Consider the following 16,331-nt stretch of genomic DNA (forward strand, 5'->3'; position numbering starts at 1 on the left):
GAGGGAGAGATCTACTACCAAGGTGATGCAAAGCATAACTCAGTCTACCCAATTCGCCCACCTTCAATTCATTCTGGAGAACCAGCTCCTTCAGATTCTCATCCTTTTCCTCATTCAATGGACAGTAGTTTCTCTGCATAAAGAGAGAGAGCTCTGTGATGTGGGTCTCATCCTTATTCTTATGAAGGAAGAGAGGGGCAGATAAAGACTTTATCATTAAAATCAGAAACAAATCAGAAGCTTAAATACTGGGGATCATATTAGTACAAAGAAAAAAAATTCAAAGAAATTTTTCTGGAGGGCCCCATTCCCTGAATCCACCCACACACAGAAAGAGGGCCATTTAGGCAAATGCCCTTTGGAAAACAAAGATGATATAGTGGGGATGCCCCCCCCATCTGAAACTACTCAGGTAATCAGAGTCATCCATGTCTTGTCTTTGTTCCTGCCTCTGTTCTACAAGAGTCCCTTAATTGAAAACACGGAATGCAGCAGGGCTCGGATTTTATGCAGAAGAAAAGCAGGTTTGGGGGAACAGAAAAGTTCTGACTGCCAGAATACCAGTTCGAAGCTCAGCAGCATGGCTTTGAGTCTTCCAATCTCCTCCCTGAGTTCTCTGATCAGTTTTATATTTGCATCCTGAAACACAAAGAACTTGGTTTCACAAAGACTGATATCAGGCCCCCAAAAGCTCTAAGATGCTACACAGAAATAGTTTGGAAAAAGTAGTTTATTACTTTGGAGTAACTTCTGAGGCAGTCTTCTCAAAGTATGGTCCCAGAACCACATCACCTCCACCTACGAACTTGTTAGAAATGCAAATTCTGCACCCGCAAGTACTTAACCAGAAACTCTTGAGGGCTCGGGCCCACTTGTGGTGTAACCAACCCTCCAGGAGGTGATTCTGATACATACTCAAGTATGAGAACCGCTGCGCTTGAGCAGGAGGCTGACGGGTAACACAAGTGCCAGTGCACATGTGGGTAGTAGATGCTCATCTTCCTGCAGTGCAACTACACTTAGTATCTACCTAATCATATGGCCCTTTAAAAGAGTCTACAGACGGGCTATATAGGCCTGGCCACCAGTTTGTGATCCCTGCCCTGAAACTCTTTGCTGAAATTGCAAAGCACATAAGGAATTTTTTAAAGTTTCTCACTATTACTCAACTTTTCAAAACGAGTAAGTTCCTTATATGCCCCTTTTAGCCTGAAACAGAGAACTCACTGCAGTTTGCGCAGAAATAAATAAAATACAACCATACATCCATGTAAACTCAAAAGCAGAAAACACAAAAAATTTTAAGTGATCTCCCTTAGGGTGGCAGTGGTATACCAGAGATCTTAAAAGGAATGGTCTCAGAGAAATATCTAAAATAATTTAAAAAGGTAACTTAATGAAGTCAGTAGAGATATGAGAGAAGGGTATGGCACTGAAAGAAAGAATTCCACTCTGTCTTCATTTGGCAAAGTCGGGCAAGTTGGGGTGAGGGTGAAGGGAGAGAAAAAAAGAAAGAAGGAAAGACAGGAGGAGGGAAGGAAGGGAGGAAGGAAAGAAAAGAGAGAAAGAGAGAGGAAGGAAGGAAGAAATTAATTTTAAAAATGAGAGACTAAATGAAGTTAGTGTAAATGATACCAGACCAAGACTTCAAATGAAGGTCTCACCTCATTTACCCGTGGCTTGTTGATGATGTGTTTGGCATTGGATGCATATCTCAGGGTGCTCATGGTCTCATTGTAGCAAGTGTGTGCAGGAGACACAGCTGAGGTAGAAGGAGAAAGTTAGAAACCACGCCAAGCCCTTCCAACCCAGCCTGTAACCACGTGCCTTACTGCTACCGTCCATGCTATATCATGAGACCCTTAATGAAAGGGGTGGTCATGGCCCTTTCTCTGAGGCAGAGTACTAGTCCCAACAGGCTCTAGCATCCCACTCACTAGCAACCATGATAGTTTTGGAGTTGCCTCCAAGACTGTCCTTCAGCAGCCAGGTCAACACGGAGTCCCGGTACGGGATGTAAGACTGCCTCCGGGAGGACCCCACTCCACTGCTGGTCCCAGACGGAGAGCTAGGGATCCCACTGTCACCACCATCACTGGCTGCACTGTTGAGGCTCTGGCAGCTGCTGAATGCTTGAGAATTCTGGGCTTTAAAGACAACAAAATAATAAAAGTGGAAGAAGAAAGGAATTGTGAAACACGTGCATTAAAACAATGGCCGAAGAACACAAATTTAAGTATCCCACTTTGTAATCCCTCTCTGCATGACAGAATAGTACAAATTTCAATCCTGAAATAGCCTTTGGACTCAGAACACAAGACTATCTGACCCACATGATTTTTCAGTCTTCCTTCTTTTTGAAATGAGAGGGTTGGGATGATGACCACACAGCATTCTCAAGTGCAGACAAAAGAATATCCATTTTTATGGCCTCAGTCAGGAGGTAACTTTATAAAAAGAACCTTGTAAATGTCTACCCCATTTTCATAAAATGAAAATATGTGAGCTATTTTCCAGAGTCTCCCTCCCACTCTGATAATCATCTATCAGCAAAATACCTAAGGTGGAGATGACAATTCCCAGAGTCACAAGAGACTTGTTGATATTGGCTCCTTCAGTAATGCGGTCCTTACAGTAACTGGGATCTGCTCTTTCACTGAAACAGTCAATGGAAAAAAAAAAAAAACCAAAGAAGAAGACACTGTCCTTGAAATGCTGTTGAAAGACACTATCCATTATGCTGTACATTATATTAAAAGCCCACATGATAAATTCTTTTTAGAATTCACTACCAGGAAAAGTCTTACCATCTTGTAATAAACTGGCATTTCCTCCACTTCTTGGGCAATGGAAATCAAATAGTTCATTACCTTTTTTTAATTTTGGCTGCCAGAGCACTTTTAGCTAACTGTAATGCTCATTTACAGTAATGATATTAGCATCAATATGCCCAACCTTTGTTTTAATTTCATCTATTAATGGCCTTATGGTATCTGTGTCATTATCTGTCAACTGTCTTAATCTTCCTGCAGTCAATGGGAAATATTAAAAAGTCATACTTCCAGGTGCCTGACACCATTTCTTCCAGACAGCCCTTCATTTTTTCCCCCCAAAATGCCAGAGTTGCAGCTGACAGAGACAATACTTCATTTTTAAGGGAATGATGTACCATATTAATAATTTAGTAGTTTTAAAATAAGAAAATTTGCTCTATCTCATCTCAAACTTTTTTTGTGACATCTCCAAGACTTTCTTCTTTCTGGATATACATGTGACTACAATTCATGCTTTCTTCTAATACTTAGAAGATCATATCTTCCCTCAATGGAACAGTAATTTTAAAAGCTTTCTTTCCTTTTTTTTTTTTTTTTTCCAGTAACATACCGGCACACAATCAATATTAGGACAGAAAAAAAAGTGTATTAACTCAGTTACTTCCATTTAGAGCAGTGTTTTTTGATCTTGGCTATACACTGGAATCATCTGGGGAGCTTCAAAAATTACTGATCTCTGCACTGCCTCTGACCTCACTAATAACGCGAGTTATTTGATCAGAGGTGAAACTAAGGCAGAGAATTTTTAAAGGCCCAGGTGATTTTAATAGGCAGCTAAGATTTAGAACCCTTGACATAGATTTTTTTTAACCCCTGGAAAACTATAATTTCTTAAAATAGCATTAAAAATTTTGTTTCTTTTATCATTTTCTCAGGATGATTGAAATGTGAAAAAGGATGGAACAAGTTTATTCCTTGTAAAATGGGCAAGAACAAGGTCATTGCCAAGGGATTAATTCCCCTTGGCTTTGAAATCCTAATTACCTGCCTGCTAGATCCACAAGGTTGATCTTGCTAGCAATTTCAGAGGGGAGGTTGTTCTCCAGGATTGCCTAAGGGAGAAAACACATTTAAAGCTTGTCATTTGGAAGACAGTGTCCCCCCTCCCCTCTTAGACGCCCTCCTAAACAAGGTGATATTCTGGACTTTTAGCCAAATCACTCAAGAAATCTGTATTTGAATGTGCCCTGAACCAGATGAGCTCTCAAAGTCTGATAACTCAATCAGTAAGCCCTGAGTTTTTATTTCATTAAAAATATGAGCAGGACTTCCACACAGTAAATCCCCACAAAGTCTTATGAGCACAATTTTCAGAGGTACCAGAAATTTTAATACAATTTAGCAGGCAAATGCTCAACTCCCCTCTTGGGGGCTGACTCTCATCAGTAGAGATCCATAGCAGGTGTGGGGCCCCTGACAGGGTTTCTCTCTCCTTAACTGGAGTCATAGCATGTTAACTCACCAGGGCAAGCACTCTACCTATGTTCTCTACTCAGGGGCATCCAGCCCTCAAGAGCAAAACTATTTTTACTTTTTTTAAAAGAAATTAAGTGTGGGGTTTTGTTGTTTCATTTTATTGTGCATCCATCACCAAAATCTAGTTTTAAAACATTTCCAGCAATCCCCTAAATTCTCTCAAGTCCGTTTGCAATCAAGCTCCATTCCCATTCCTATGCCTAGGCAACCACGCATCAACTTTCTATATAAAATGTGTCTTCTCAGGATATCTCATACAAATGGAATTACACAAGGTCTGGCTTCTTCCACTGCTTAATTATTTTGAGATTCATCCATAGTGTGGCGTGTATCAAGAGTTCACTCCTTTTTTTTATCACTGAATTGTATTCCATTGTATGAATATACCAGGCTTATTTAGTCATTCACCTCTTCATGGACATTTGGGTTGTTTCTAGCTTTGAGGAATTACAAATAAAGCTGCCATGAATATTTGAGTACAAGTCTCTATATGGACATACCATTTCTTTTCTCTTGGGAAAAATAGCTAGGTGTGGTTTTAGATTATAAGGTAGGATATATGTTTAAATTGTTAAATTCTCTTCCAAAGTTGTATCACTTTATATTCCAACTGGTAATATAGTGGATGAGAACTCCAGCTCCTACATATCAGGTCACGAGTTAGTATAATCACTCTTTTCAATTCTAGCTGTTTTAAAAAGCAGACAGTGGCATCTCATTTAATTTGCACTCCCTTAATGTTTAGTGATTTTTGCATCTTTTCAAGTGCTTAATTGCCATCTGTATATTTTCTTTACTTAAGTGTTGATTTAAAACTTTTGTCCACTGTTTTGAGTTGTTTTCTTACTATTGATATAGTTCTCTATATATTGTGGATACAAGTCCTTTATCAGATGTTTTACATATACATTTTCCCTATCTGTGATTTTTCTTTTTGTTCTCTTAATAACGTCTTTCAAAGAAAAGTTTTAAATTTTGACCAATGGTAAATTTCAATTTGTTCTTTTGTTCAGTTTGTGTTTTTAGTGCCACATCAGAAAAACCTTTGCCTAATTCAGTATCACAAAGGTTCTCCCAAGTTATCTTCAAGTTTAATAGTTTCAGGCCTTACATTTATTTCTATGATCTAGTTGGGAGTTAATTTTTAGATAAAGTCAAGGTATGGATCAAAGTTGTTCTATTTGGGGGAGGGGTTTGTTTTTACTTTTAACATATGGATATCCACTTGTCCTACCAGCATTTGTTGAAAAGATTACATTCTGCACTGAATTGCCTTTGCAAGTTCGTGAAAAATACTTGCCTGTATATATACGGGTTTATTTTGGACTCTTTTCAGTTCCATGGATCTATTGTCTATCTTAACGTTAATGTCACACTATTTTGATTAGCCTTTTATTTTTGCCTTAAAAATCATTATATTAGGGGCACCTGGGTGGCTCAGTGGGTTAAGCCTCTGCTTTTGGCTCAGGTCATGGTCTCAGGGTCCTGGGATCGAACCCTGCATCGGGCTCTCTGCTCAGCAGGGAGCCTGCTTCCCCCCCCACCTTTGCCTGCCTATCTGCCTACTTGTGATCTGGCTCTCTCTCTCTCTCTGTCAAATAAATAAGAAAATAAATCTTAAATAATAATAATAACTTAATTCCTATGAATATAGAAAGTTTACTACAATGTATCTTCTTTTCATCTTCACTCCTTTGTGCTTAGTGTATTATGTATGACAATGTATATATATATATATATATATATATATATATATGTGATATATGTAACACAGCATTATAATTATTCTTTTTTTTTAAGATTTTATTTATTTACTTGAGAGAGAGCATGAGAGGGGAGAAGGTCAGAGGGAGAAGCAGACCCTCCGAGGAGCTGGGACCTGAGCCACCCAGGCACCCTATAATTATTCTTTTATACAATCTTATTTTTTAATAACATTGGAAGAAAAATAAGGAAGAATATATTTATGTAGCTTTTTATATTAACCCACATATTTCCTATTCTTAGCACTTTTCATTCCTTCCTGTAGACTTAAGTTACTGATACTGCTTTCTCTCAGCCTGAAAGATTTCATTTGATTTTCTCACAAGTTACACTTACAAGCAATGAATTTTTTTCTTATTATTTTTTTTAATCTAGGAATGTTCTTATTTCATCTTCATTTGGTAAAGTTAGTTTTGCTGCATATACAATTCTTGGTTGACAGTTTTATTTCCTTTCAGCACTCTGTCTTCTGGGGTCCAATGACCATTAATCATGTAACTGTTTTCTTATATAGCAGAAGTCATTTTTCTCTCACTGTATTCAAGATTTTGTCTTTCAACAATTGACCGTGATGTGTCTAGGTATGGATCTTTTTATGTTTATTTTACTTGGAGTTCTTAAAATACTTGTATCTGTACACTAATGATTTTCAACAACTTTGGAATTTTTTGGCCACTATTTTTTAAATTTTTCTTATGCCTATTTTCTCTTCTCTTTCTGGGATCCCCATTACATTTATGTTAACATAATTGCTGTGTGTTAACAGGTCTGTGAGGCTCTATAAAATTTTTTTTGAAGATTTTTATTCACTTGCCAGAGAGACAGAGAGAAAGGGAACACAAGCAGGGAGAGTGAGAGAGAGAGAGGGACAAGCAGACTCCCTGCTGAGCAAGGAGCCAGATGTGGGACTCGATCCCAGGACTCTGGGATTATGACCTGAGCCAAAGGCAGATGTTTAACAACTGAGCCACCCAGGCACCCAACTCTACATTTTTCTTTAATCTTTTTACGCTCTCTTCTTCAAACTGAATGATTTATTTATTTTTAAAGATTTTATTTATATATCTCTCTATTTTTCTTAGGAGAGAGAGAGCACAAGCAGGCGGAGTGGCAGGTACAGCAGGCTGAGGGAAAAGCAGGCTCCCCACTGAGCAAGAAGCCCGATACAAGACTTCATCCTAGGCATTCGTTTAACCAACTGAGCCACCAAGGTGTCCCCAAATTGGATGATTTCTATTTGTCTATATTCAAGTTAGCTAGTTCTTCTGCCATTCTCCTATCTGCTCAAGTCCCACTATTTTTTTGTTTCAGTTATTGTACACTTCAATTCCAGGACCCCAACCCTATTTTATCTAACAATTCCTATGATTTTATTGAAATTCTGTGGAGTCACTGTCATCGCTTTTTCCTTTAATTCATTAAACATGGTTTCCTTCAGCTCCTTGAACATATTTATATCAGTTGCTTTGAAGACTTTGTATGCTAAATCAAACATCTAGAGCACTTAGAATCAGTTTCTACTGTTTCCCCTCCCTTCATGACATTGGCTATACTTTATTTCCTTTTGCACATCTAGTAATTTTTGGTTGAAAACTAGACATTTTAGATAACATATTGTAACAACTCTGAATTCTGAATTTTTCCATCTTGAGGGTCGTAGTGGTTGTTGTTTGGTTTCTCTGGTAACTTCCCTGGGCTAAAAATTTCTTAAATTCTGCTTCTCTAGCAATATGTAGCCAAAGAGGTCTCTGTTCAGGTTTTTTCGTTTAATTGTTTTTAATTCTAAGCTTGACCTTTGGGGGGCCACCCTCTGTCTGCATAGGTGAGTGTACAGCAAAAGACTGTTCAGAAGTTATAATCAAACACCTTGAGCCAATAAGATCTCTATTCGTTTTTGGTGGATCTATGTGTGGGCTGGGGAATGCATTAAAAATTCAGTTCTAGGTTTAAGTTCTGCTCAGTACAGGATATGTGAAGATCTTATCAAGCCCACTATGGCTGCATCATTTTCCAGAACTCCCTATTAAATCCCCCTTAATTTGCCAGTTCATTTCTTGCCTGAAACAGACGAACAATCTCAGGCTAATGGAGTCACTGATTTCCTTGTTAGCTTGCCACCAAGAGCACCATTCTGACAATGGTCCAAATCAAGTGAACTCCTCTAGCAGTGGTAGCAACAAAGTTGCTGGTTTTCACTGCCTTCCATTCTCTGAACTACCTCACTTACAGAGACAGGTAGGGATGGGAACAGCCCAAGGCAATACACCACAGATCTGCACTATTCTTACCTGTAATTCAGTAGTTTTCTTGAATAAATGTCTTGGTTTATTATAGGACTCTGGTCTATTTTTAGAGCAGAGAAGTGGTTACTTTTTTTTAAATTTTTAAAAAAAGATTATTTATTTATTTGACAGAGAGAGAGATCACTAGTAGACAGAGAGGCAGGCAGAGAGAGAGAGAGGGAAGCAGGCCCCCTGTGATCAGAAAGCCCGATGTCGGACTCGATCCCAGGACCCTGAGATCATGACCTGAGCAGAAGGCAGCGGCTTAACTCACTGAGCCACCCAGGCGCCCCGAGAAGTGGTTACTTTGACATTTTGTCCAGGTTTACGGTTGTTTTGGGGCGGGGGGAGGATTTGTTGATCTACTTATTCCTAGTAGAAGTAAATCTACTTTTTAAGAGAAGTAAATCGTCATAACAGAAGTAAATCTTCTATGTTTTTTTTTTTAAGATTTTTATTATTTGACAGACAGAGATCACAAGTAGGCAGAGAGGCGGGCAGAGGGAGAGAGGAGAAAGTAGGCTCCCTGCTGAGCAGAGAGCCCGATGCGGGGCTCGATCCCAGGACCCTGGGATCATGACCCGAGCCGAAGGCAGAGGCCTCAACCCACTGAGCCACCCAGGCGCCCCATAAATCTTCTATGTTTTTATTTTAATGCTTATTTTCATTTCAATCTTGCTTCTTATTTTAATGCTCATACTGATCACATAGATATAAAAGTACTTTAAAATGTTATAAGTAAAATATAAGTTGAAGATATTTTGATTAGTCTTTATGAAACTGCCTCTACCCCTGGTGTAGAACTTAGTAGATTATATGTAGGTCCTCCTTATAACATTAGGTCAAAGTAGAGGGCCTGTAAATGGAAAGTTAGGAAGAAAGGAAAAGAAATAAGGACACAAGAAAGCAATCAAAAGGGACAAGGAAAGGAAGATATCTAAGCAAATAAAGGAGTAACCAACCTGTGTATAGTAGATAGTGAAGATGGCATGGGATCTGCTGCTGGCCTCGTGAACATGAGTAGCTGCTGTGATTCTACGTACATAAAGGAAAACAATTAGGATAAGTATTATTTATCCACAGCGGATCTTTAATGGGAAAAAAAGAAATGTTAGTGCCAAGGTTCACAGGTGAGAATCATAAAACACCCATATTTAGTCCAGTTTAGTTAGGAGAGTGATCCAAAGATGGCAGAAGCATCATTCTAGGTACTGATATCTGAGAATAAAATGCAGTGTAGCTTCATATTAAACCACGTTAGAACATATTTTAAGCAATAGAAGCAAAAATCAGAGTTGAAAAAGGGGAATACTAGAGTGTCATCAACGTGGAAGAATACCCCTAAAACAGACCCAGTTAAGTAGGACAAATGGAGGTAGAAAGCTTGCTGGAGAAGCATCAAAGAGAAAGTAAAATGTGAGTAAACACTAAATATTAGTTTTACAGTGTCAGAAAGGAATTTGAAATGAGATCTTGAATTATGTCAATGTCATACTTAAGCCAGGTGAAATTCAAAGTCTTCTTCAGAAATTCATTGCAATATTAATCATATTAATCCTTAAAGTCAGAAGAGCCTTCCCTTCATCTAAATCTAACTCAATCATATTTCAGCTTAAGATCATGTCATTGACTTCTGTCCTCAGAGGAGCTGGAGAATTTAAGAAGAGTCAAACTCCAAAGTCGGGTCTCATGATTCAAGGATAGAGAAGGTGAAGCCTGACACTTCAAGATCAAGGAACCCAGGGTATCCTGAAGACCAGAGGCAAGTGCCTCCAGGATAGTTCCATGAAACCCAAGGAGTGGAATGTTAAATTTAAAGGTCTTCCTTTACAGTCAATTAACTTGGACTTGCTACTAATAGGGTAAAAAGAAGACTAAATCCCAATGTTTTTTCCAGGTAAAAAAGGCTATTCTTTCAGGCATATACTAATAACAGTCTGGGTATTTCCTAGTAACTAAAAATATGCAATATTATCACAATTTACAATAGTTTATAGGAAAGTCTACAGTGCTTATTCATTGCAGATTCAAAACAGTCTTTTGGGGGTAGCATTTACAAGTATGCAAAACTAGAAGAAAAACAATTTTCTGAAACACTTTAAACTATATTGGATCTTATTTCTATCAAGCCTACAGAGAGGACAATGCAGGCAAGAATCTTTTCTTAAGGTCAAAAGGCTATGTATTATAAGACGAAGCACAGAGTAACTCTGGGCTTATTGCCCAATATTATTATATCCAGAACAAACTCCACCTTCACTATTAGTGAGAAATGCACAAAATCTCAGCCACTGCCCCTTATCCTGAGTACATTACTGTTCTGAGAAAGGCCTCCTGATTGTGAATGTGGGAAAGCTGCAAGGAGAAGTATAATCATATACTCCAAAGGGGGAAAGAAGAGTAAGACTGAAAGAAGGACAGCAACAAATAAACCTGTTACCTGTTTGCTATTCCCTCCTCCAAGAGTTGAATTACTTGCTTATAGTTGGTAACTACATGTTGAGATAAACCTATCAGATTTGCGAGGGAGGAAAAAAGAAAATAAAATTTTTGGTAAAGTTTAACTTCTTCCTGTTGGCCAATAACTTTATCCTATTTTATGTCATTTGATAGACAAGGATGAGAGAACTTGACTAAATTCTTTAAGATGGTAAATTATCTTTTTATTTACTTATTTTTTAATGGGAAGCCTACTGTCAAGCATTATGATAGGCTCTAGAAACACAAGTCTCTGCTCTCACAGAAAATGTAGTCCAGAATTCATATAGTGGTTATGCTAATAACAAAAAAATGGTAATTCCTTACAATTGAGCTATATAGGATATAAGAAAAGTTCTTATATTATCTCACTTGGCCCTCACCAAATTGCTAAGGCAAACAGATACTATGTGTCCCACAAGATGGCAGACTCAATTTGACATACAAAACATACAGTATACATGTCCCTACCCAAACGCAGTTTACAATCATAAGAACTTATACTACACAACATAATATGGCCAAATGCCACAGGAGTAAAAGAAATAATAAATGGTAAGGAGATCAGAGGAGTGGCCAGGGCAGGCTTCATGGAGGGAGTGAGACTTGAATTCAGTCACTAAAGAATTGGTCAGCTTCAGATAGGTGAAGAGGAGCTTAAGGACATGAAAGTAAGTCTTTATGGGTAGTTACTGACCAGGTCAAAAAGTACCTTCACAACTCAATCAGAGATATAGGGACAGACTAACTTTGGCGGCTCGATTGGTAAATATAATTATACTAGAAATTAACAAAGCAATTTCAACATTGACTGGATTTCTTTATATTAAGAAATTATTGTTAAAACCACAGTGAGGTATCACCTCATACCTGTCAGAATGGTTAAAATAAAAAACACAAGAAACAACAAATGTTGGTGAGAATGTAGTGAAAAGGAAGCCCTTATACACTATTGGTGGGAATGGAAACTGGTGCAGACACTGTGGAAAACAGTATGGAGATTCCTTAAAAAATTAGAAAACAGAACTACCATATGGTCCAGTATTTCCACTATTTACCCAAAGAATAGGAAAACTCTAATTTGAAAAGATATATGCACCCTTATGTTTATAGCAGCATTATTCGCAATAGCCAAAATATGGAAGCAGCCCAGTGCCCATCAATAGATGATAAGATAAAGAAAGTGTGGGATATATATACAATGGAATGTTATTCAGCCATCATAAAGAACGAAATCTTGCCATTTGCAGTGACATGGATGGAACTAGAGGATATTATGCTAAGTGAAATAAGTCAGTCAGAGAAAGACAAATACTATATGATTTCAATCATATATGGAGTTTAAGAAACAGAACAAATGAACATAGGGGAAGGGGAGGAAAAATAAAATAAGACAAAAACAGAGGGAGACAAATCATAGATGATTCTTAACTATAGGAAACAAACTGAGTGTTGCTGGAGGGGAAGTAGGTGGGGTAATGGGGTAATTGGGTGATAGGCATTAAAGAGGGCACTTGATGTAATGAGCACTGGGTATTATATGCAGCTGATAGATGACTAAATTCTATCCCTGAAACTTTTTTTTTTTAATTTTAAAAAGATTTTATTTATTTATTTGACAGAGAGAGATCACAAGTAGGCAGGGAGGCAGGCAGAGAGAGAGGGGGGAAGCAGGCTCCCTGCTGAGCAGAGAGCCCAATGCAGGGCTCGATCCCAGGAATCTGAGATCATGACCTGAGCCGAAGGCAGAGGCTTAACCCACTGAGCCACCCAGGCGTCCCTTAATACACAATCTGATAACTAAATTGAATTTAAATTTTAAAACATTTTTAAATTATTTCCTGATCTTTAGGAAAAACAACACCAAAAACCAAGTAATAATAATAATAATAATAATCAGTGTAATTAACCACATTAGCAGGATAAGACAAAAGTCATATGCTATGGAAAAGCATTTGTAAAAACACAGTAATTTTTTAAAAGATTTTATTTATTTATTTGAGAGAGAACACAGAAGGAGAAGCAGACTTCCACTCACCAGAGCCTGATGCAGGGCTCGATCCTAGGACCTGAGTTCATGACCTGAGCCAATGGCAGAGGCTTAACCACCTGAGCCACCCAAGCACCCCAAAACACAGTAATCTTATTAAAACATTTTTAGCACCCCTTCTATTTCCCTTCCCTGCAAATTTAATCCTAAAGTTATCAAGCTGAACAGAGCAGGGTAGGCTACTATGAAGGTGAAGGGCTGCAGTGATGGCTGCAGTGACGCAGAGCAGGGTGAAGAGCCTGAAAGGAGAGGGAGTGTGTCCACATAGGGTTGCCTGGTACATGTAGCCAAGACAAGCCTGAGCAGGGTTGTCCACAACCTTGTTTGTTTGGGTCCACACAAAGGGAAAGCCTGGCAGGACAGTGGGGTGAGGAGGGTGACTGCACATGTTGCAGCCTGGCCCAGAAAGTCAGAGCCTGAGGGGGCTGAAGGGAGCATCCATGTCAGAGGCAGAGCTTCCATGTCACAGTGGGGAGGTGGACCAGCAAAGGGATACAAAGACCAAGAGGGGTATAGAATGCACCTACACAGTGGGGAGCTAGGGGGCAGGCAGCCCCACACAGAGTGCTGGAACTGTGGAGACAGGGCCCAGCAGAGGGTGTCTAACCACAGCCAGGCAGGGAGGGTACCCACATGAGAGAGAGAAGAGCAATGGCAAGGAGACTGATTACATGTAGGAAGGCAGATCAGAGAAGTACTTCCCCTGTTAAATAAAGGAATTACAAGGGTGCCTGAGTGACTCAGTCAGTTGGAAGTATTAAGGAATTACAAATATGAAAAGGGAGAAATTGAGAATGAACTCTGTTGTGTTGGACAGCAATTAGAGCTACTGGTATGAACACAGATTACCTAGATCTGTCCACTCAGAAGGACCACACGTTGCAACATCAATAGTAATAGGCATACATAGCACCTATATCGTAGCTTTAATTTCTAAATACTACTCTCCAGCAAAAGGGAACAGGTAAGATAAATAAAAGTAAAAAGAAATGGCTGATTCCAAGATAAGCCTGGAATACCTCTATGCCAGAAAACAAGGAGGTGCTCAAAGAATAATAGTGACATGTTAAAATGTCACAGAAATACACTTGAAAGGGATTCCGTTGGCTAAATTTGGAATAATTTGAGCATCAGAATAAAAAAATCACAGTAACAGAAGATAATTCATTGAATGAAATAGACAAGCATGAATCTATACTGACATAAATAAATTGAAAATAAGATGAAGATGGGATAGATACATGATTTCACAGTACTGCCCCACAAACACTTGTTGATTACAAAAGGAGAACAGCAATTCTAGAGTGAAGAAGGCTGTAAAATATCATCTTGAAAATCATGAGTAATGGGACATATCAAAATTGTACACCACTTGATGGTTGTCAAGTTCATGAAAGTTAAAGAGAGACCCAGGAAACTTTCCAAACCAAAGAAACACCCTAACAACATGCAACATGTGAATCTCAAATGAGCAATTATTGGGACAATTAGAGAAATTTAAATGGGCTCTAAGGATTAGATGGTGGTAACATGCCCAAGTTTATTTCCTGATTTGGGTGATTGTGTTGTAATGATACAGGAGAACATTCTTGTTTGAAGGAATGGAGAGAAAACACCCTAAAATAATCAGGTGAGATGGGTCATTAGATTGGCAACTCACTCTCAAATGGCTCCAGAAAAAAGTTCTTGCAGCCTTTTAAGAAGTTTAATTTGTTTCAATGTTAAAAAACAAAAACTCTTAGAAAACTAGGGAAAGGGGCGCATCGGTGGCTCAGTCAGCTAAGCATCTGCCTTCAACTCAGGGAAACTCTATTCCAGGGTCCTGGGATAAAGCCCTGCACTGGGCTCCCTGCTCAGCAGGGAGTCTGCTTCTCCCTCTCCCTCTGCACCTCCCTCTGCTTATGTTCTCTCTCACTCTCTCAAATAAATAAATATAATCTTTAAAAAAAAGAAAACTAGGGGAAAAAAAGAGAATTCCCTTAATCTGCTATGGCAATGTTTCTCAAAGCTAATCCAAAGACTAAGGCTGGTTCTCAAACTATTATTAGTACATAATGAGATAGATAAAGAAATTTAGCAACTTTTATAACAATGTGACAGAGTGATTTTACATCTTTTGAATTGTAAAAAAATTGGGGGCTTGTAATTAAGATGTCATTTTCATTTTTCTAGTAACTCATCTTTTACTCAAGTGTTAGTTTGCCATAGCTTGGAATTAAAAATCAAAACAAAAAAAAACCTGGTCCTTTGCAGGGCACCTAAGTGGCAGTCAGTTAAGTGGCTGACTCTTCATTTCACTCAGGTCATGATCTCAGGGTCCTGGGATCAAGCCCCACATTAGGCTCCACGCTCAGCAGGGAGTGTACTCAAGGATTCTCTCTCTCCCTCTACCCCATTCCCCACTTGCACACATGCGCACACTCTCTCTCAAATAAATACATCTTTAAAAAACAAACAAACAAACAAACAAACAAACCTGATCTTTTGCTACGGACATTTTTACAAGTGTGTGATAAAGAATATTTATTAAAGGGGCACCTGGGGGCGCCTGGGTGGCTCAGTGGGTTAAGCAGCTGCCTTCGGCTCAGGTCATGATCTCAGGGTCCTGGGATCGAGTCCCACATCAGGCTCTCTGCTCGGCAGGGAGCCTGCTTCCCTTCCTCTCTCTCTGCCTGCCTCTCTGCCTACTTGTGATCTCTGTCAAATAAATTAAAAAATAAATAAATAAAGGGGCACCGGGGTGGTTCAATGGGTTGAGCCTCTGCCTTTGGCTCAGGTCATGATCATGCGGTCCTGGGATTGAGCCCCGCCATCGGGCTCTCTGCTCAGTGGGGAGCTGCTTCCCCCTCTCTCTCTGCCTGCCTCTCTGCCTACTTGTGTTCTCTCTCTTTCTGTCAAATAAATAAATAAAATCTTTTTTAAAAAAGGATATTTATTAAAAACAAACACTATTGCAAACATCATACTTAATGGTATAACATTGAAGCTTTCCCCTGGAAACAAGACTAAATACTGCTAGCACTTCTATTTAATATGGTACCAGAGGTCTTAGTAAGTGTAGAAAGGCAAGGGGAAAAAAGGTTTAAGATGTTAAAAAAAAAAAAAAAGAATTAAAAAGAAAAAAACTTTTGTGCAGATTGAACACACAGAAAATACAAAAAAAAAAAACAACCCACAACAACAAAAACTGGGGGCAAGGCAATTACCTACCACCAACATCTCCTGCTCTGTACCTATCCCTTTATGTTAAGATTAAGATCAAGGCAAAAAACATGATATTATCTTTTCTTCACTTAAATGACACCTACAACCACTGGCCTCTCATGTGCTTTGGGCAGGGCTGTGTACATTTCAGATTTCAACTTAACCAGGTTCTTTGAAAGAATTAATAAGATTGATAAACCCCTGGCCAGACTTATCAAAAAGAAAAGAGAAAGGACCCAAATC

At 38.8% G+C, this 16,331-nt stretch overlaps 1 protein-coding gene across 3 annotated transcripts in view; it reads right to left on the reverse strand.

Annotated features, from left to right (window-relative positions):
• The window catches only part of STARD9 (StAR related lipid transfer domain containing 9), a 115,910-nt gene that overhangs the window by 35,272 nt on the left and 64,307 nt on the right, over window positions 1-16,331 (reverse strand). For all 3 annotated transcript variants that reach the window (XM_032856723.1, XM_032856721.1, XM_032856720.1), the window contains exons 8-15: window positions 10,797-10,866; window positions 9,319-9,391; window positions 3,819-3,886; window positions 2,559-2,656; window positions 1,938-2,147; window positions 1,665-1,762; window positions 562-639; window positions 62-133 (exon numbers count right to left, since the gene is read on the reverse strand). In XM_032856723.1, coding sequence (XP_032712614.1) covers window positions 62-133; window positions 562-639; window positions 1,665-1,762; window positions 1,938-2,147; window positions 2,559-2,656; window positions 3,819-3,886; window positions 9,319-9,391; window positions 10,797-10,866 — 767 coding nt within the window. The remainder of the gene's footprint in view (window positions 1-61; window positions 134-561; window positions 640-1,664; window positions 1,763-1,937; window positions 2,148-2,558; window positions 2,657-3,818; window positions 3,887-9,318; window positions 9,392-10,796; window positions 10,867-16,331) is intronic.

This window comes from Lontra canadensis, unplaced genomic scaffold (genome assembly GCF_010015895.1).
Source record: "Lontra canadensis isolate GAN:19392208 unplaced genomic scaffold, GSC_riverotter_1.0 scaffold12, whole genome shotgun sequence".
Classification (NCBI taxonomy): Eukaryota; Metazoa; Chordata; class Mammalia; order Carnivora; family Mustelidae; genus Lontra; species Lontra canadensis.